Source organism: Miniopterus schreibersii (assembly GCF_964146895.1).
Source record: "Miniopterus schreibersii genome assembly, chromosome: 5".
In the NCBI taxonomy this organism is placed as follows: Eukaryota; Metazoa; Chordata; class Mammalia; order Chiroptera; family Miniopteridae; genus Miniopterus; species Miniopterus schreibersii.
Window position 1 is genome coordinate 46,562,696 of NC_138106.1, and position 22,395 is coordinate 46,585,090.

The 22,395-nt window shown below is 45.7% G+C and overlaps 1 protein-coding gene across 11 annotated transcripts in view; it reads right to left on the reverse strand.

The window, feature by feature from the left end:
- Positions 1–7,176: 7,176 nt before the first annotated feature.
- Positions 7,177–22,395, reverse strand: part of KALRN (kalirin RhoGEF kinase) — a gene marked incomplete at its 3' end in the record, with an annotated part of 571,907 nt that continues 556,688 nt past the window's right edge. For all 11 annotated transcript variants that reach the window (XM_081139141.1, XM_081139136.1, XM_081139139.1 and 8 more), the window contains 7 exons: positions 20,920–21,041; positions 20,153–20,284; positions 18,655–18,819; positions 16,797–16,875; positions 11,646–11,846; positions 8,294–8,432; positions 7,177–7,722 (listed from right to left, as the gene is read on the reverse strand). In XM_081139141.1, coding sequence (XP_080995267.1) covers positions 7,177–7,722; positions 8,294–8,432; positions 11,646–11,846; positions 16,797–16,875; positions 18,655–18,819; positions 20,153–20,284; positions 20,920–21,041 — 1,384 coding nt within the window. The remainder of the gene's footprint in view (positions 7,723–8,293; positions 8,433–11,645; positions 11,847–16,796; positions 16,876–18,654; positions 18,820–20,152; positions 20,285–20,919; positions 21,042–22,395) is intronic.

A 22,395-nucleotide genomic window follows, 5' to 3' on the forward strand; every position in this document is an offset into this window, starting at 1 on the left:
CAGAGCGCGTGCGCGGAGGGGCGGGGCGCGGAGGGGCGGGGCGCGGAGGGGCGGGGCGCGGAGGGGCGGGGACAGTGAATGGACTGGTACGAGGCTATCCGGCGGGCACCCTGGTCTGACAATGGGGAAACCCCAGGGTATTCGGTCTTCACAAATAAGTCCCTTAAAGGGAAAGAAATTCTCATTATGTGTAGAAGGCAGTACTTTAAATAACCCATAAAGCCATTGGGCTAATGAGTGTTGCTCGTTACATTGATTTTTATTTCATCTCAGTGTTTTTAACGTATGTCTGTATTTTCTCTTGAAGAAATAGTGCTGACCAGCCAGTGTGAAGAGCGCGTGCGTTGACAGTTGTTTCTCATTTTAAGTAAGTGCGGTCAAATCTTGATGAAACAGAAGCCAAATATTAAAACATTTTGCTCTTACTGGCAGAATGAGCCAATCAAAACGCTTCAGTCTCTCAGCGGCCACCGCGCTGTGAATCGGTCTTTGCACGCGGGTGGCAGGTGCAGAGAGTCAAAGCCCGGCCACATCTGCCTGGGCTAATCCAGATTCCTCGAGTTTGCACTATGATGCATGAACCTGTGAAACCCAGCCCCAATGGCCTGCCAATTTGCTAACAAAGTTGCCACGTGAAACACTAGAATGAAGTTAACGATGCACACCTGAGGCTAATTCAGCATGGGGAGGGGAGGCGTGTAAAGAAATGCCTTAGAATGCTTCTCCAGGCTACAAAACTGTTACATTCTATACAAAATCCTGGGCAAAAAGTGTTGTAATAATAATGTGATGTTTTTACCATGTCACAGGCTTCCATATATTTGGGGAAAGAGAGAAAAACATTACTTTTTTTGGACAAAGATTTTAATTAGAAAGAAAACAAAAAAGACCACCAGAAATAATGATCTTTAGTATAGTATATTTATAGGAATGCATAACTTGTGAGATGTACATTTTGAAGTTTCATCCATAACTTATAACATTTACTGTAGTAATAACAAGACAGCAGGTCATCACTTTACAACATTACACATGAGTGAATTTGACTTACAAATAAAATATTTACAACCTACCTTTACAAAAAGACATTGTGTGCATACAAAATGAATAACTGCAGAAAAATTTAAAAATAATAAGACAACCAAAACCCAGAAGATACACTTAAGGCAGACCAGCAAGACACTGAAATAATTAAGGCTGTGGAATTCTTCTGCACCTTGAAAATATAGAGCTATTTATCAATACTGTGGAGTGATTTTTAAACCAATTGTTACAAGCCTGATGGAAGTATGTACTTATATGTATATGTGTAATGGTCTCTATGGGGAAACCTGTCCACTTATGGATAAGGCCCTTTATCTGAATGGCCAGAGAAGCCACCCCAAGCTCTCAAAAGACTTGGTGGGGAGGGGTCATTCAAAACCAAGAGATGCCAATGCCGTTTGCAAACCAACTGTTAATAATTCAAATATAAAGGTACTTCTGACTCCATATAAACAATCACCTAAACGATGGCCCCATTATGTTGCAGGCTTTGTTGACTTGGTTTTGTGGACTTCAAAACATAAAATAATTCCTAATTGAGTAGACTCTATCTCTACCCATCAGCCCTAATGATTTTGAATGGCCCTGAATGGTTTTCCTATGGAAAAACGAACCCACCTGGGCTGTCTTCAAATGGATAGATTTCTGCATATGAGCAATAACATATACATACATATTATACACTATATACATGTACAGATGTACATATATCCATATTTCCCAACAGTTTGCACTTTGATCACTACTGTTGTCTAAGGGTCTCACTCTGAAGAGGATGTTTTAGTTTTTTCAGTCTTCACATTTGTCTTAACTACAGTTTTACTCACCTTCCCCACAGAGTAGGCTGGAGTTTGGCAAAAACAGAGGTAAAAGCACCAGGGTAAAAAAAAAAAAAAATCAAACACAGAGATGACAGATATGGCTTAGGTCAGTAAGAGAAGATGTACGTTTGTTAACTTCAGATTCATAACCACAGCCTTTGAGATCACGGTCACAGTTCCCACAAGACTCCCGGGTGTGGATTCATCTCCTGACAGAAGTCAGGCGTGGATGGGGCTCGACTCCAGCAATCCCTGGGCTGGCACATCAGCTTGCTTAAATCAAGCCTCCAGAGTTGGGAGTCCCTTCCTCCCTTTTCTCAGCTGTCACGGCTACCCAAAGTAACAGTTATCTGAGTAAACAGTTAATCTTGAACATTTGAATAGAAAGTAAACCTGACCACAATTTAGACTCTCCCAGCAAACAGGCGGACAGGAAAACACAATAGCCTATGAGTACTGATGTCCGGCTTTCCGTAAATGTCCCTTAAAGATGAAAATTTGTCTTAGAGTAATTGCTCTTTAACTTCTACATATGTTAAAAATGAGTAAGAAAATGTGCCTATGATATTTCTGTGTTCTACTTCTGTATGGATTTTTCACATGAATAATATTTTCTAAATGTCTAGTGCTGTGGGACAAATTCCAGCCCTTTTTAAACCTCTGGAATTAAAGGAACATGAAAGCCTTAAAAGTTTTAGAAAACAAACATAGTAGCTTCCCTTTTCTTAGTGGCGTATGTGCAAACCTCATCTTTTTTAACCCTGCCCCAGTTTTTCTCATTCACTTCCAACTGATCCCTAGGTTTTAGATAGTTCAGAAAAACCATAATACAAATAAATCCACCGAAAGCTCATACTGTGTTTGCCTCGCCCAGACTCCAGAGAGGCTGCACAGGAGAGAAAGAAATAGGTCATCATTCCCCCAAACTGAGCAAGGGATGGTATTTGCACCGTTGCCCTACTACAGAGACCCCCTATGTGTGAAATACCCCCTCCTCTATCAAATTCATGGGGCAAAGTTTTAGTTAATACACAGAAATGACCACCGTCCAGTTTACAATATATTTCCTCCCTCATATTCTCACAAATCTAAATTTCCATGCTCTTCCTCGTAGGCAAGAAAAAAGTAATGACTAACTCACAGACACTAAATCATGAAGATGGTGAGAAAGCAAATATGATACTCCTGAAAAAACGAATTATCTACGAAAAAGATCCAAGGTTTTCTCTCCAAAAATCAACAGTTCTATTCATTTCTACACCTGTGCGTTTAATGTGCCTCCTCTATAGTAGATGACCATGAGACTCTGAAGAAATGAGTTGTGAGATCAGAAAATATTTTATTCTCACTTCTGCCCTCCCAGTGAGGAAAGTGGCTGTTTGGGTTCTTCTCTGGAAATTTTTCCAGAGCGCAAAGCTTGAGAAGAGAGAGTAGCCGTTGCTTTGGAGGGCATCTTACTCGTGTCTGCCATAAGAAATACTGGAGAAAAGTTTATTGACATAAGACTTCAGTCAGCTCTTCCTAACCTCCTTCTGTAGACAAGCTTTTAAATGATCAAAATTACAGGCTAAGACCAAATAACATTTAGACGAAGATCACCTAATACTTCCAATTAAAATCAACTGATGGACTCTAACCTCATGAGTTTGCAAGTGGTACCTAAAGACATAAATATTGAAAACCTGGAATGTTCAAAGTTCCTATCGGCAAAATTCTTAGCACTGGCAGTGTGTAGCACTTTAAAAAAAAATCAGAGTATTTTCTAGACATCCCAACTAAGGTATTCTTCCAACATTCCTGTGAAATTAACGTCCGCCCTCCTTCCCCCTAACTTTCATTTTAACAATGGGGACGCTTGGGGCAGGAAAAAAACAAAGACTTTCTGCAAGAAAGGACGAATCAGGAATAGCTAAGGTTGAAACTCAAGAATTCCCAGGCTCACCCTATATTTAAATGTTTTCCTTTAAAAGATGCTATAAAACAAAGAACCAATGCTGCAATATAAATACAATGTCAATCTAGATACAACGAGCTTCTTTATCTCCCATCCTCTCCTCCGAAAGGCACTACTTTTATAAAGGCTTCGTGGACCACAAAGCAGTGAAGCCAGCTTTCCGCCCCCTCCTCAACTCCCCCAGGCCTGCTGCGGCTGTGAGAGGCCTGAAGGACACTGCCAACCAACACTACAATTTTCTTCTTAAAAATGTTCCCGCATTCAGCTGTAAGTGGATATAAATCTATTTAATTTGAAACAATTGTAAAAGATGCAGTAAATCATTATACCTTTTAAAAATTATTATGGGTTGTCCCTGATCTTTCCCTTCTTTCTCCATCCCACCTCTACAAAAGAAAACACCCCCGCCCTCCCTGCCCCCGCAACCCTATGCAATGAATATTAGCCAAGCAAGAAACTTGTGACTTGAACCAACGCTTATTTTTCCCGGTTCAACTAGAAGTTCATGTTCACTAATTCCTCATTAAGTTTTTTTTTCCTTCAAGGACCACTGTAATTAAAGAAGTGGACTATTTTATCTTCTCTAACACAAAGGACTGAATATCTCTTCCAAAACAGGTACAAGAAAGTGGTCCCTGGTCCTTCATCTCGCACCACATTTGCCCACGGAGCAGCCGAAAGCACGTTTCCCAGCCCTGCTCTGGGACTCCTTGTTACTTCCAACTTGCTACGGAGAATTCTTGAACCAGGACGGCTACCTCATCCCTGTTGGGAGGAACCAGAAGCTTTGCAGGCAGGGAGCCTCCCCGATAGTTTCCTTCAGTTACCAAACTAGATAAAACATACTCTCTTTCTCTTGGGGCCTCTATTAAATTCATCCTACTCTAATGATTGTACTTTGGCTCCAGTTAACAACATCATCCCACTTTTCACGTCTGTGTCCTTCCTGTCCTGTCTCCTCACTTCCCCAGCAAGTGTCCTTGGTGGGGATCCCATACAACCCCATTTCTGGATCATCCCACTCTGCTGTAAAAGCTAACGTAAAAGCTTTGGCTCTAACATTCTGTCACCCACCCCCCCCACAACACGATTCCATCCATGCTCTCCTGGGCAGTGCATGATCCACTGTCCCAGGCCCTACCCTTCTCCTGCAGAAACTCAGCTTGTCTCCTGCGTGGTCACAAACACTCAAAATGACTCAGCATGGGGCTCTTCAGTCGCCAGGACAGGGGACAGAACAGAATGTGCCAGGCCCTGCTCCGTGGATATCTGGAATCCCCGGTGCCTGCGCTCTATCTCGTGACGAGCCTAGGGACCGGGCTCTCTTCTTTCATGCTACGTCTCATAATGAAGACATGTTTACTAAAAGAGTTTTTAGTAAATTGTTTTACATTTTAAAACATCATGTCATATAGCATTTGTATATACATTTGTTTTTCAATGAAGACTATGGAGGGTTAGTCCGGAGAGCGCTGTGAGGAAGGAAGGGGTCCTTGATGGCCCAGGGCCATTCGAAAACTAGGAAACAAACACAGTCGGAGCCAGTTTCCACGTATTTGGTTAATCCTGGAAATACGAAGTGCTGTCTAGTCTTATTGCTTATACTTTCTACTAATTTATTAATTTCTAATCTTGGATGGGATGAAGCGGAGGGCAGATGAGGAAGTTGGCTTTGAAGTCAGTGGGAAGGAACGATGAGTGTTTTTAATTCTACCTTTCCACTGTGGGAATAAGTGTTTTTACACATTAAAGTTCAGGCGTAGTGTCCACCCTTCTTTTTCACTTAGGTTTGTCATTCTTTATCCTGCATCAGCTCTCTGCTTGCACTTCTGAGCTGTATGATTTCAATGTTCTCAACCCTACAACGCCGTTAAACCTGATTTGGACAAACACGTGAGTTATATTTTTAAAATATCATTTGTGTAACCACAAGTTTCAAAACACGTTCTAGAGAACAAAGGGTGGATCGTGTACAAACGCAAAAACAAAAACGCTTTCCAAAACAAAAAAAAAGAAAAAAAACCCGTGAAGCGCCCAGGTTGGGTTGTTTTTCCACTAGCAGAACAAAGGGCAGTTAACAGTCCTCTAGTATAGAAAACATACACCAGAAAGCAGCATCGGCCTCAAAGTGCAATTAGTCCTTTCAGTCCCAGGAAATATCGGCGGCTGCGTGGTGGTGTGGTGGGTATTGCAATCGCAGTTAAAACTCAATGCTCTCTAAGGGTGATGGATCGGATTTTATTCCATGGCTTCAGAAAGGACATGGGACCAGGCCTCTACGAGGCCCATATGGCTGCCTCCTTTAGGTGAGCACCCCTTCGCTTCCACACGGGGTAGAAATCAAGTAGGCCCGCTTTCCGAGGATGGCCGCCTACAGCTGTAGAGCGCAGAGAAAGCGTCGGTACGAGTCCAGAGGAACCGTAGGGAAGGTGTCTATTTGCCCTTTTGTATGAACCTGTTACACTCGCTATAGATTTCAAACCAAGTGTAGACGTAAAAATAGCCCACAACTCGTACTGCATTTGGACTGATTTCCTGGCAGGTTTTCCTGCCAGATGAACTCTGAGCTGCCAGTGAATTTGGGGAGTAACATTTCATATACAGAACCTACGTGAGTCAAAGGCCTGTGACTGAGAGAAAGGTCTTCTCGTCCACAGACTGCAAAAGGGTATCTGCTTTCTCTGAGTGCACAGGTTCTGGTAAAAGATTTCTATACAAGATGTAGAAAATGCTCTAAAAAACTCGTCATCTAATTGTGCTTCGTCAAAACAATGCAATGCTTCGGTAAATAAATTACTGTCTTAACTGGAGCACTCAAAGTTACTTATGATTGATTTCATATATATCTCTATGTTATAAAACTCTGAAACCAGAATGGGATATATTTCACCGTGTGTGTAGATGTATCCTATTAAGAAACTATAGCTAAGGAATCTAAACCAGTTGGCAGACATGACATCTGTTAAATAGAACTTTTTGCTTAAAATTTCAGCCGAGGCAGAAACCTTGCAGCCTCACTAGTGAGCTGAAGCTCTGCCCAGGTGCCCGCTCATTTTGGAACGCACAATTAAGATTTTGCAACAGCTAATGTTCTTGTTATCCTCGCCCCTCTTTGTAACACTCTCTGTGATTTTCTCCTTTATCTCTTCTGAATGACCTTCTGGAGAGCCCCCAGATTTAGGGTGATTTTACTGCTGCTCAGACCCTGAATATCCACTGACAAGGTTTAAGAGGTACCGTCTCTCAGCCCAGAGAACTGCATGGGGTGAAACAACGGACGGGGTTATTTACAGACACATTCAGTCTTGCTTTGGTTCACACTGCGCTTCCATGTGAAACCGCCCGGGCCGGGCCTGGCTACGTCCCTTGGTTTCCCCGGTTGACAATGTAGCTCTTGACGTTGGGAACAGGCCGCACGTCGTTCTGATGCTTGCGGCGCTCGATGAAGCACGCCAGGCGGGAGGTGTCCAGGGGGACCTTGGAGTAGCTGCCGTTGTGGGGTTGCAGCCACGGGTGCTGCAGGCAGGTGGCCGCCGTGGGCCGCCTCCGGAAGTCTTCCTGCAGGATCACGTTGATGAAGTCCCTGGCGGCGTTGCTCACGCCACAGAAGTACTCGTGGGGGAAGCTGAAGTCCACCCTGCACACGTTGATGCACGTCTCCTCTTTGCTCTCATCCAAGAAGGGGGAGACCCCGCTCAGCATGACGTACGTCAGGACCCCGATGCTCCAGATGTCAGTGCCCAGGGACACGGGGATACCTTGGATCACTTCTGGGGCAGCGAACTCGGGGTTGCCCAGCAGGTGGTGGATATGGAAGTGGCCCGAGATCTGGACCGCATCCTCCAGGTCGATGAGCTTCACGCGAGGCACGGGAATCCGCAGGTCGATGAGCAGGTTTTCGGGCTGAGGAGGTAGATCCCGGGAGGCGGGGGGAAGAGAAGCACATTCAGCTCTCGGTTTAATATCCGAGGACTCCACTAGTTCAAACCCAGTTCTGCTGTATTTTGATAAATCCTACAGTGTACAGGACACTCCCTCTGCAAAGCACACAGGCGGCTTCACGCTCGGCTAAACTGGGTTTGGGTGGAACGTCACAGAAGTCGTTTGACAATGAAAATCATGTCATCTTAACTACCCCTAACTTCTGCAGAGAATCAAGTAAATAAATTATTCATTTTGGGGAATGTGGGGCTTTTTTGAATAGTATGGAAAAGCTGACACTCACTTGCTTCCTTCTACAGAGTCAGACGTAGTGGTTAAAGCTTGTCTGCCTCCTCTTCCCCCAAATGTCTTTGTCATTGTGCTCTCGTTAACTCGGGAATTATACACTTAAATTGTGTGGCAACCTAGATTCTGTTTAATATTCACGAGGATTCTAAGTAAATAAAATGAATTAGAATTGACATCCCTCAAGGGTACTGACTGGCAGGTTGGCCTTGGTCATCTCCCTGCAAGGTGGCTGTTTCTTATTTACCTTGATGTCCAAATGGGCAACCCTGCAGTTGTGAAGGTACTGCAGAGCTTCCATGACGTCTCGGACGTAGAAAGCGACCTTTTCTTCCATCAGCTCGTCGTGGTTCATAAGGTAGTCTAAGAGCCGGCCATCATCCATCCTGAAAGCAGGGAGGAAAAGACACAGAAACATGCTTGTAGAGAAAGAAAACTGTAACACACGTATGCGTCTGTAAGATCTTCCCTACAGCCCCAGGTCAGGATAATGTTCAGAACTAAAATAAATTAGAAATCAAGTAAATAAAATTAGAAATGCGCTGTGCTTCAGAGCACAAACCTGTATAACCTTGTTGACGACGCATTCTGTTTGGTTCACTTTTAAAATCGCTCGCAGGATAGAAGGTCCAACTCAAAGGCCCTTTGAGAGGTTAGGTTGCAAAATAGAGAAATTCTTGAGAGAGAGAGAGATTGGGAGCTATCTCAGCAATATTCTGATTAACTTGTGACTGAGAACAAGGTAGGAGGAGCCAGGCGGACCCTGATGGGAATCCCGACTCTGCCCATTACAGGCTGGGAGCTCAGGTCAAACCATTTGAATTCTCTGCGTTACGGTTACTTCACCTTTCAAGTGGGAAAAACCACAGCGGGAGCACTAACAGCGGCTTCACTACAAGGCACGTGCAAGGACCAAGTGCGACAATGAGGCACTGATGCATAATCGGTAGCAGCAGTAGCTCCTGTCGGGTAGCTGTGCCCTCTTAGCAAGGTGCGACCGGATGCCAGGCGCGTGTCCTCTAACGTGCGCTGGGCTGTAAAGGCGCATCCCCAGGAAACGCCCAGGCAGAGAAGCTTGAGCAAGTCAGAAACTACTTTCCAGCACGGCTGAAACCCCCTGGCCAAGTTTCCATTCCCTTCTCCAGCTCGTTCCTTCCCACTGGTCTCCTCTGCTTCCCTGGACAGGAGCAAAGGTTGGGACCAGGGAAGACCTCCTCTGCCTGCCTTGCTCTGACCTGCCGGGGGTGGGTGGGCGTGGGGAGCGTGGGGAGAGGTAGTGCTGGGCTTGTGAGATGCATCCCCCTGGACTTCTTGGAGCACTTAAGGGAGAAATTAACAGCAGCACTGCCCTGAGATCCCAAAGTCCCAGCCACCCAGTTCACACTTAGAGCTCTTGGGTAATGCAGATGCCCAGGACCTCGACTGTCTTCTTCAGTTGTCTGGGAGAGAAACGCTCTACCGGCGATTTGGATGGACACAGACAGGGAGATCCCCCAGTCACAGCGTAACCAAGATTCAGCACAGGACCTGCCTCTCAGAGATCTCCCCTGAACCTCAAGTCCAACCAACTACCTTTCTATGTTCTCACAGTAACCCTCTCCAAAATATGCATTTATCGCCCAGCCTGCGTGGCTCAGCAGTTGAGCATCGACCCAGGATCCAGGAGATCGCGGTTCGATTCCCAGTCAGGGCACATGCCCGGGCTGCGGGCTCGATCCCCAGCAGGGGGCGTGCAGGAGGCAGCCGGTCAATGACTCTCATCATTGGCGTTTCTCTCTCTCTCTCTCCCTCTCCCTTCCTCTCTCTGAAATCAATAAAGATATATATTTTTAAATATATGCATTTTTCATGCTACATTGAAATCGTTCATTCAGCTGCTTGTCCTCAAGGACTATTATTTCCGTCTTTGGCTCTCCCGCCCCGGCCCCGGTCTGCACAGGGGTCAGCACATAACGAGTGCCCAGTAAATGATAAACTAGTTCAATCTGATATTCTTCTAATTTAATCCCCGCAACATCTCTGAGACGTGGGAATAAGTCTTCAGACTTCACAGATGAGGGCCCTGAGGTCCAGGAAGCCGCACACACTGCCTCAAGCCACGGAGCTGGGGCTGGAGCCCAGCTTCTCCATGCCCAGGACACTTCTGTCCACTGCACCAAGAACCTGGCAATCAACACCTTCCCTGGGAACGGCGACCTGAAAGTCTGAAGGGAAAGAGGTGCTGGGTTGCTGTACCACCTTGGTACGCAAGCGATAATACCTTTTATTGGAGGGACAGTCAAGTATAACATGTCACTTACAAGCAAAAATAATTCACTGTCAACAGAATTCACCTTTTGAGTTAGGAAGCTCCCAGCGAACAGGTTACGCTCGGAGAGGCTGTTTGTAAGTGTGTCTGTTACATCCAAAGTGACAGTCTACCAGCGACTGCGCAGCTGTGTGAGTATCGCAGAAGAATTACAAAGGCAAACAGTGTCGGCTTTGTCTCCTCTTGTTTCTTTTCAACCAAGTCCAAAATTTGGCCTAAGATGTTTGCATTTCGGCTTTCTTTTTTCCGTCATAAATACCTTTACGATAAGTTACTTCTTCAAAGACCCCCTACACACACAGCTAGACCAGCAGTTTTCAGCCTTTTCCATCTCATGGCACATAAGCGAATTACTAAAATTCCGCAGCACACCAAAAAGCATATTTTTTGCCGATACAACAAAAAAATAGGTGTAGTTTTGATGCACTCACACTGGACAGCTATTATTGTGCTGGGTGTTGTCATTTTTTATTTGACAATCTGAAGGAAAAGAGGTCAGTGCCCCCGACGAAATAGTCACGTATCGCATGTTTTCTTGCAGCACAGCGGTTGAAAATCGCTGAGGTAGACTAAGAAGCACGCGGGAGCAAGACTAAAATGACAGCTGGGCGCTGGACGTGGACGTGCTTCTCTCCTGAACAGAGGCTCCTTTGGAGCCACACACAGCACTGGCCTTAGCGGACAGTGTCTGTCCTCTCTCCAGGCCCAGGGCCTCGGTCTCCGTAAAATCTCTCTAAACCACCGAGCATGCTCTCTGCTCTTAGCTTAGGGTAGTGGCGAGGGGCATGTGACCTCACTGCTTTAGTTGATGTCTTCTGGGGCCAAGTATATGGTTGCCTGAGTCCCTAGAAAATCTAGAAGGACCGGGATGCTTCAAGGATAAGGTTCTACCCGAGAAGGAATTTCTTGCACGGTCGATGGGATGCAATGGACTGATGGACAAACCCCTTTCTTTCATCTCTGCTCCACCCGTCAATAAGCCTATTGTCAATAAGCTTTGACTAAACTGCCCAGCTCAAGGGCACATAACAGAAAGAAAATGAGAACTGGAATGAGAGCTGTGGGTTCAAGTCCCAGCTTTTCCAGTTCCTAGTTTTAAGGAGTTCATTTTAAGGTGCTTCCTTAGCCTTGATTTTCTAATCTATAAAATGGGAATAACATTTTTATAAACTGGAGGGCAGAGCGCATGTGACAGAGCACTTCGTAAACTATAAGACACTGTATTAATAGAACTGCTATAAATAACCCAAACAGCTGGGGACCAGCTTAGAGAGACGACACCCGCACTTACAGTTCCAAAATCAGGATGTAGGACGTGGGGGACTCGTAGGTGTCGTGGAGAGTGATGTACTGTGGGTGCTGCAGGTGCTGGAGGAGGGCAGCCTCATGGGCAGCCTGCTCTTTTTTCTTCATTTTTTTGCTGACGAACTTCACAGCAACATCTTTTCGGGTAGCTTTGTGAATGCATTTCTTTACTATGGAGAAACGGCCTCTGGAAAACAAAAGGGAGCAAGCATTTTGTCAGCATTCGTTAATCAACTAGGAATTGTTTTATTTAAGGATTTGTGACATTTCCTCTGAAGTGGCCAGATGGTAACATTGTGTTAGGAATTCTATTTTCCTATTTTCTAGCCGCCCACTTATCCACAGGGATTTGCTCAAAGGCCCCCTGCAGACAGTGCTGAACCCCACATACGCTATGTTTTTTCCTATACACACATACCTTTCACTTAAAGGAAGCCCTTTACGGCTTCTCTTTGGTGTATCTGAATTGCTAGCATCACTACTCTTGTGTTTTGGGGCCGTTATTAAGTAAACTAAGGGTTACTTGAACACAAGCATGGTGACACCTCCACAGTTGCTCTGATAACCGGGATGGCTGGTAAGTGACTAACAGGCAGGGAGCCGGGCAAAGGGGCGAGTCACATCCTAGGTGGGAGGGAGTGGGGTGGTGGGAGATCACATCGAGCTACTCAAAACAGCGCACGGTTGAAAACTAATAAATTGATTATTTCTGGAATTTTCCATTTGACATTTTCAGACCACAGTTGACCACGGGTAACCGAAATTGTGGAAAGAGAAACCATGGATAAGGGGGGAAGGCGACTGTGTTTTTAATGATAATGTTTTCACTCAGAAACACCATTTTCTCTTCCTTAGCATTTTAGGATTCTTTGAGATGCAAAAACAAAACAAAACAAAACCCCAAACCAAAACTAATATCATTTTTTTTAGTCAATATATTTTTCCTTCATTCTGAACATCAACCACAAGTTCCGTTTTCTAAACAGAGTATATTTCTATAAAATCCGACAAAAACAACAGTAACAACGTTAAAGAAGGATAATAATTTCAAAAAAATTTTTTAAAGAGGTAGTTTTTAATTTTATTGTATACTTATCTTTTTATTATGGAAATTTTCCTATATACTCGACAGCGACGAGGACACTCGCCAGCCTCATCTCATCTCTTCCTTTCCTGCCCTCGGCGTCTTCTTTTTTTTTTTTGAAGTGTTTTAAGCAAAATCCCCATACCGTGTTATTTCACCCATTAGTACTTCAGTTTGAATCTTTAATTGACAAGGACATTTAACAAGTACTTAACATCATTCTGTTTTTACATCTAACAAAATTAACTGCACCTAAAATAAACAAAATGTTCCCAGACTCAGCTGCAGCCGTGTGGAGGGTGGTGAGAGAGTGAAGCGGAAAGGGGTGGGGGTGGGGGTTGGGGAGGGGTCAGGGAGGGGGGCTGATCGGCTAGGGCAGCGGAGAAAGGGAGGGTCAAAGACGTGACAAGCCAGTGCCACCCAGGCCCGCCCATGAGGTGCCCTAACCCACAAGTAGAGCAGCGAATGGTCTGAAGAGCAGCTCATTCCTGCAGCAGAAACGCACACATCAGGCACCGTGGCCGTGACCAAGGTCGTCCAGCTGACTCCTCGACCTGGCTCTGTGCTCACCAAGCAGCTGTATAAATATATATATATATTTGCTATAGATTTCCCTCCAAATAGAGAACGTGCTAATCAATTAAACAAGTATCGGGCAAATATTAATTGAAGGCCTATAATGTAGCAGACATCATTCTTGGCATAGCGCACAAGTATTTGGCCAAACTGGAAGTTCTCTTTCACATCATAAATGAATACATTGCCACTCCGGTTTTTAACAGCACTCCCTTGTCAGTTAGATTATTACAAGCGAGTCCTTCCAGAGGGCTTCGCTGAGGACAGATCTCCCGAACTTCGTGGCCATATCCAAGTACTGCCGCCTTAATTTCTATTTGTGTTTGTCAAAGCTACGCATCCCTGTGGTTTAAAGTCATTTAGCTTTACAGGGTTGGTTATTAAAAACAACAGCATCCCACCATCCCACCCATCCCCGTCTGTCTTCCCCTAGAGGTTATTTAACATATGTCGGCTGATTATTTAGGCATTTACTTCTGTGACTCTAAACAGAGTATGTTTTGTGTGACTCCTTGATTTTTTTTCAGTTTAAGTTATTATCTGTTGACGTCCCACTGTGAAAGATGAGATTTCAGTCTCTTCCCTCCGTCTCCACACTGAGCCACTTTCCCGTCCCCTGTCTCCCAACAGAATTATATTGTAATTAATGTTTCGTGTTTACATTCTTGGACCTACGTCAGTGCTGTTCACAACCAAACCGCTGGTAAACTACGAATACCTTTCCTTTTTGAGGTAGAAGGCCTTCTTCGATCAGTCCTGACAAAGAGCGCATAGAAGTCAGTTGTTTGAGACTTGCGTATCTCAAATGTGCTTATTCTGCCCATATACTCGATTGCTAGTTGAGCTGAGTATAATTCTAGGTGGAAAAACATTCATTTACAATTTTGAAGGAATTAGTCCATTGCCTTCTAACTTCCAGTGCAACTGATGATGTTAACTGTCCCTGTCCAAAGCATTATCATTCCTAATCTTTTGCAGGTGTCCCTTATAAAGGTGTCTAGCTTTCTGCTCACTGAGATCTCCCCCCCATTCTTTGGCTCCCCCATGGGCCCCTTTTTGTGGTTCCTCTGGCCGGAAGGACAGGATTCCCTGAGTTTTAGCTTCAGACAGTTCTGCATGAATGCTCTTGGGGTAAAGCAGTGAGAGAAGAAAGGGGGGACAGGGGAATTTCCATGCTCTCTTCAGCTCAAAGGGACCCCCTTTCCCCATCTTTTGGCCAGAAAAGATGGGTTTCTCTCGGAGTACTTCCTCCCTGTGTGTGCGGCACAGTGTCCTGACTTGGCCCAACCTTGGGGCAAAGGAGAAAAAACAAACAAACAGAAAACTCGCAGCCACTGTCTCTGTCTTTCCTCAGGTTTTGACTTCCTTCCCCAATTAAACCTTTTTGGGTCCTGCACCGGTAACCAGTCAGCTTTCCCGGAGGCTAACCCTCTGGCTGCTTTACACTGCACTGGGGCCCATATAGTTTATTTCTGGTTAATATGCCACGCTCAGGTGCTCTTTGCTTCTATAAATGGGCTGTAGGAATTAAGATATTTCATTTTGCACCATGATTTTTACAATATTCAGTTATTTTTAACAAGATAGTCATATGTGCTTAGAATTCTAGGTTTAGGTGTGACGGAGAAAGTGGGCTCACTTCTATGCCCTGGCACAGAGATCTTTCATGTGTCTCATGTGAGTACTACATGTTTTATTTCCATTCTATTAACACGCAGCACGTTTACAGGATCTTCTGAAAATATGAGGGACAGAGTAAGTTTCAGGTTGTCGGAGATGTGATTTTTGAAAACCCACTGAATGCTTTGAATAGATCAGAAAATTGACACCACCCCCCCTTCATAAATATCAAAACATCCATCTCTTCTTGCTAAAACATGCCTTAGCCTAAGACCATCAGCAGAAAATTTATGTCTCAGTGAGGAATTAACTGGGGCATCCAGCTGATGAGACCAGTTTGGCCTGCTCATGATGAGGGTCATATCTAGCTTCACAAACTTCAATACCATGAAGCAAACCAGATTTCAATTATTACAGCTTATTTTTGACAAAATTTGCTATGATGAAAAACAACATATGCAGGCAACCAAGCACAGGCCCAGAGTCAGGGAGCCCGGGGTTGAGTCCTGGCTCTACATGACTAGTGTGGGACCTCGAGGAAGTTACTTACCAGCCCCCCAAGACTGAGATTCCATTTACTGGAAATCTACTCAAATGCCGTCACAGTGTTGTAAGGATTAGCTTAAGCAGCTTTTGTGTAATATCTGCACAGTATCTGGAACACTACAGACACTCAATAAGCATCACCATCATCAACAACACATGCATTTCTATCGGCCTCTTGTCTACACAGAGGAGGCAGGAACGTGCAGCTAACGTCGTTTTTTGATAAAAGGTGCTCTAACGAAAGGCAGTGATTTACAGAGTGACCCCTGCCTAAAAAGTGAGGATAACAAACATTTTGGCTCTTCCCGCACCTCTGTGACAGCCGCCCCACTTAGGAAATGTTGTGCTTCACTGAGAGACGTCAGTCAGACACGGAGGTGATGCGGCTGGCCCCTTGCCAGCGGGTGGGTGGGAGGCTCCCAAGATCCACTGCCCACGTTTTCTCACTGAGACAACCTGGAGACCAGCGCATGACAAGGGACAGACCCTCTTTTTGTTCCTTTCCGTCAACTATTTTGTGGGACAGGTGATACTTTTTTTCATTGTTCTGTTAAAAGTCATACTTATATCCCTTTTTGTTTTTGAGGACACACTTTTCTAACCAAAATACAGAGAGAAAGGGAGAGAGGGGTGTGTGTGTGTGTGTGTGTGTGTGTGTGTGTGTGTGTGTGAGGGGTTGGATTAGAAATGTCCACAAAACAATGGGTCTGACACATGGCCATCCACAGAGACCTCTACTCAACAATTAGTGATTATACAGCCTTCTCAGGAACACATGGAGCTTGTAACAAAAACTGACCATATTCTACTCATACAGCAAGTCACAACAAGAATCAAAGAATCAGTGTCATATAGACCCAATTCTTCAGTCACAATGTAATAAGCACAATAATTTAGAATCGGTAATAAGAAGATACTTTGTAAAAATCTCATACATTCAGAAATTTAAAAACATTTCTATTACAATTGGATCAAAGAAAAAAAAATCACAAGTGAGGTAAAAATACTTAGAACCGAATGGTAGTAAAAATGCCACATATCAACTGAGGAGATGTAGCTAAAATTGTAGTTGGAAGAAAAAGTTGAGCCTTAAACTCTTACATTAGGAAAGAAGAAAGGCTGAGAGCTGACGAGCGAAGCCCCCAACTTCAGAAGTTAGAAAAAGAACAGTAGAAAATACACATAAATGCTCTAATTTTATCTGTAGAGAGAAGGCGCTTAGTGAAAGAAACAAACAACAGAAGCCAGTTGGGATCTGCTGGGACGTCGCCCACTGTTCATGAATGAAGGAATTGAAAACCGGGTCATTACCTTCCAATTTCATTCAGCTCAGTATAAGTTGAATCGAAATTTTCCTTCCAAGAAATGGTGGCCCCATCAGCAGCAGCATCTTGGGAAGAGAGAGAATCCATGTATGACACTGAGGGAGTCACAGGATAACAGAAAGGTCAACAGAAAATCTCCAGCATCCCCCACAGCATCTCTTGGGACTAAACACGGAGTCTAACTCGGTGGGAAAACGCCGCGGTGCTCCAACACGCTCTTTTTAAAAATATCACCCAAGGGGAAGCTGACGTGGCATTTCGACCCTTCCCTGTGCCATCTGCATCCACACGGGGAACTCGGGACAGTCAGGAACGGAGCTCCCAGATATTTTATGAGTAAATATCTGGTAGGAAAATTAAGAGGGAGGGAGGAAACCACACTGAAGGCCTAGCAAACCCCGTGAGGGGACAGCGGACAGGGTCAGGGAAGAGCCACACAGCCAGGAAAGGACGAGAGGAGAGGAATGTGCTCCAGACATCCCAACACTGCTCTTTCTCACCCGCTGTTCTCGGGCATTAATGCGCCCATCCCGTATATTGAAGGATTTAGCTTAACCCAGAACGCACGCCTGAGTGAGCAGAGTCTTCGTAGCACTTCCTATGGGATGTGTCAACTCCCTGGCAGTGGTTTACACACTCGAGCACGCACACTATTGCCTATCTGTGCCGTCTCTGCCGTCTCTGGGGACCGAGGCTCGCAAGAAACAGAACATGAGCAGGGGTCATCCCTGAGCACAACCCAGCTGAGCCCGAAGGTGCCTCTCCACCCTGAACTCTGAGGAAACGGAGACCCAGGGCCAAGGCTTCCCAGCGAGTCACAGGCCCACCAGAGAGAAGCCACTGGGAGGGCACTGAGACCGCAGGGTGGGGCTGGGGGGCATTTTAGCTTTGAGTGGGGGTGGGGCTGTATTCTGAATCCCCAGGTTTCTGGAGCCCCTCTTTAGACTTTGGGACTCCTTTAACCCAAAGAGACACGGAGTCATTGCCTTTTAAGTACAGAGACCTCCTCTCTCCATCCCAACACACACAGTCCACTCCCCTGCACTGCCCCAAACCCCACTTCTCAAAGGTTTCTTCAGGCTAACAAGTTTCCTCTCTCAAAACGTCCTTGGGCCCGAGGCGGCTTGGTGAGATAGTGAATCGGGCAAAATAATAGCCTCGTTTGTAAAATACTCATGTGTAGCTAGTTTCATGTGCATCTTAGTTAATTATTCAGCACATCCACATAAAAATGTATCCACATTGAGAGGAGATGTTCTGGGAGGGGAGGGGATGGGGAAATGATTAAATCCTTCAACCAGGTTCCTTTTCTCTCCTCATTTTAAATTGCAGGTGGGGGTGTGAGGTACACTTGTGCCTGAGGTGTTCCAGGAAGGGGAGGGTTTGGTGTTCCTTCCTCAGAAGAGGGGCAGGTGGCATCCATGTGACGCATGACGTCTGCCTGCCCTTCTCTGTTCCTGGAGACACACGTGCCCAGGGAGCCTGGCAGGCCCAGGGTAACCACAGGGAGCAGCAGGCCCAGGGTAAACATGGGGGGCAGGTCTAGGGTAATCATGGGGGGCAGGCCCAGGGTAAACATGGGGGGCAGGTCTAGGGTAATCATGGGGGGCAGGCCCAGGGTAATCATGGGGCAGATCTAACTTTTGCTCCAAGACATGGGAAATCACGCTTTATGGAAACACTCTTACTAGGCCTCTGCACCCGACTGAAGCCCCTGAGCACATCCAGGCCACCTGCTGCACAGTGGCTGCCATGCCAGTGGACAGACTGTGCCGGTGAGTGTGTGACCCGAGTGGGGTGCCCGGCCTCCACCCACTGGGGTCCAGGGCGTGGCTGGGACTCACCGTATTCAGGGAGTCGCACAAACTCTGAGGGCTCGCTGGGGAGGCTGATCCCCCAGGGGTTGCTGGCACTGACTCTGAACTGATAAGGACTCCCGGGACTGAGGTCTTCGATGACGAGGTAAGTGTCCAAGGTCGAAGCTACCGACTGCTGCCAGGCCTGGGAACCTAGAGCACCATTTCCGAGGGGAGAGAGAAAAAGCCAGAGGGACATTGTTTCAAAGACCTTCAGCAAACAAAGAGAGGAAAATCGACACATTGTATTCAAGGGACAGTTGTGGTGACTGTGTGGCCTGTGGGCCGATTGTGGCAGATTTGTGTTCAGTTTCCTAAGCGATCGACTATATCAGGTGGAGTGTGGAAGCAGTTGGCCTGTAGATTCTTCTGTTCATTTCAAATGTGCACATGTGAGAGTGAAAGACACACGGATCATACAGAAGTTACAGAGGAACATGGGGCAGATTCTTCATGAGGCCAGAAAACATAAAGTAAGAACAACAATGAAAAAATATGATTTGGAAATTGAAACAAAATAGAAATGAACATGTACTGAGCACTACAGTACTCAGTGGAAGCATCTTCACTAATTCTCTCCTTTCACTTTCTTAGATCCACAGAAACCCCACAAGAGTGGGAGCACTCATCTGACTTTACAGATGAGGAAATTAAGACTCAGAGAGATTAGAGATTTTCCCAAGGCAACTGACTGATGCCGAGTAAATGTGAACTGTGTGAAACGTGCCTGTCAGCTCAGCAGGAATTTGTGCAGAGTTAGAAGACACAAGAGTGAACAGCCTAAGAAAGATGCAGAAATAAACAGCTTTAGAACTGCCCAGAACCCATTTAGCAGGAGAGAGGAGAGTTAAAGTAATAAGAGTAATGGAAAGTAGAGCAAAACGCCTGATTTTGGTTCTGGCTGCAAGGGGTACTTTCAATTCCGATATGTAATTCACGTGGGGTTCAGAGATGTGTTATTAACAATTAGCTACCTGGCTTCTTATTTTAGCTAATTCTAGTAGGTGTCAGGCTCAGTTGTTAACAACTGAAGAAATGTATGCACTTTTAGCATGTAAATGTAACATTAAAAATCTGAACAATGTGTTAAGAAGTTACTATATGTAGTGACCTCTACTTTTTATCTGGGTGGGGGTGGGGTACAGACAAAGATCACAGATTAGCAAACTGGAGACATTGGTTCTAACTTCAGCCTCGTGCTTCCTAACTTTCTTTGGGCCTTGGCCTCCTGGTCTATAGAATGGGTCTAATTGTCTCTGTCTGGGTCATGGGGCTTGTTACGCAGGGAAGTGCACTGGGAACCTTCCGTGGGTCACCGTTTTGTCGAAAACCACTACTGGATGTTTGAGCTCCAAGAAGGCGCTGAGGTCTTTGTGCTGAGTTGGAAGACACAAGAAGGAACAGCTGCTGAAAGGCACGGAGACCAACAGTTTTACGGCTCTGAAGGCCCTCGTTACAAGGAAGAGAAGACAAACAGAGGGCCCACCTTCCTCTCTGTACTCCACGGTGTAACCAGAAATAGTGCAGTTCCCCGTGCTGGACGGGGGCAGCCAGCGTAGGATCACCGAGGTGCAGCTTCTCTCCTGGGCGATGGGCCGGTTGGGGGCGGCTGGAACACCTTCGAGGGCGGAAACTGGGGTCAAGGGCTATTTCTGCAGAGCTTGTTATTTTACACCAAGGTTGAAACGTTACCTAATCTGCATCTCACATTTTTCTTACGACTTTCTCCACCGAGTGGCATACGTTTCTCCAGGTCCGAGGGAGACCTGGGAGACAGGCCTTGCTGGCAGAAATTCTTTCCTGGGCTAAATACTGCACCCGGGAGACGAAGCTTGGTCAGGAGGTGCAGAGTAGGCCGCAGGCAGCTCTTAGCGAAAATTCCTTCTCTCTCCGTTCGCTAGAGCTTTACTTTGGAATTTTCACAATGGAACCTCCCCCCCAGGTCTCAGCAAACCCTTATAATGTCCACAGAAAATGTCTGACTGACACAAATTCACAGAGACGGAAAGTAGAATGGTGGCTGCCACGGGCTGGGGGCGGGGGGGACAGGGTGTTATTTAACGGGTACAGAGTTTCAGTTTTGCAAAATAAAAAGAGTTCTGGAGCTTGGTTGCACAACAGTGTGAATCTATGTCACATTACTGAGTTGTACACTTAAAACTGGTTTAGACGGTAAGCTTTGTTATGTGTATCTTAAGACAATAAAAATATTTTTAAAAGTATAAAAGATGTTCAACTAAAAGGAGTCTGTACCTTGCACTTTAACCGTTGCGGACGTTGATGCTGTCCCGTGGTCATTGGTCGCTATGCAGGTGTAAATCCCGCTGTCCTGGGGCATCAGGTTGCAGATCTTCAGGGTGATTTCTCCGGAATCACTAGAGACACCAAAAGGACCCCTCAAACTCCAATAATGAGACAATTGACTGGTAAAGGGCTGGCATCTGGGGGGCTGAGCTGACTCCTCAGGCCCGAGGCCCAGCCCCAGTTGTTACACACCTGGGGTGATCACCTTGCCTCTCTACACTCTCCTCTCCTTAGGGGGGAAATTCTTGCCATGTCTCTCTCTCAGGTTTGTTGTGTAGGAGGGATAGGGGTAGAAAAAGAGTGAAATGAGATACAAATTAGAATGTGGTTTGAAATCTGTGAAGTTCTATACCAGTCCTGGTCCACAGTATTGCCCATATTATTACCACCAGCAACTTTGTTCTAAAATATTTTCAGCTTCACAAATCAATAATGAATGGTACCAAAATAATAATAATAATAATAATAATAATAATGTAATCATGAAAAGACGAAAGAATGAAAATGTTCAAGTATTTCAAATTCTACATGGGAGACCCTCAAAATAACTAAGTGCATTAAATAAAGGGCAAATCCCTCCACTAAATGATAACTTGCCCAGTAGTCCCAGCCTGGGGTCCAGGCCAGCACACGGGAAAACTGCTCTGAAAGGGTTAAATACAGAAGGCACAGTCGGCCGCCCTTTCCCCAGTGGCTGTGGCACAGCGATCCTCAGGGGCCTCCCCAAGCACTGGCTCTCACGCTAACCTCCGGGGGCCACTGATAGGTTAGGACCCGGGCGGGAGGCTTTGCTGGGAACACCACTTCACACACACCAATATCAAGTTAATAGGTGAAAATGTCTCAGTCCTAGGAGTTTCTTCAACAAGTTTCCTGAGCATGTAGGGCCTGTCACTGTGTGTCCACTGTGAGCAGTAGTCCACAGTATAGTTCATAATTAGCAGCAGTAAGTATTAACAGGGTGACTGGGAGGCCTTTGCATAGATGCGTGCTGGGGCTGGATGTTCTGTTTTCTACTGCACATTTTGGAGTGGGTCACTTTTTTTTTCAGGTAAGAAAATTGTTCTCAGGTTAGTGGGAGAATTAAATGTGTCCCTGTTTCACAGGATCCTGGGGGCAGAGGGACACTGGGGTGTCTAGGTGTGAGGACCGCATTCCTACGACAGGTCTGCAGCCTTCCTCACTCCTGACAGACATGCGCTTGGGAATCTGTAGGGAACGGTAATGAAACAGGGTGAATGTAAGTCAGAGCCTGTCAGAGCTCTCCAGAAGCATGGTCCAGCCTTGACCTGAGAGATCTGAGGTTCATGTTTTCCTTTCTCTGTTCAATGTGGGTCCTGAGTAGTCTTTCTGAACCATCCTTTTTGATCCTAGATCTGTCTACATGGTGCTGAGCAACAGGTGAGTGTGTGCTGGTCGGGACCC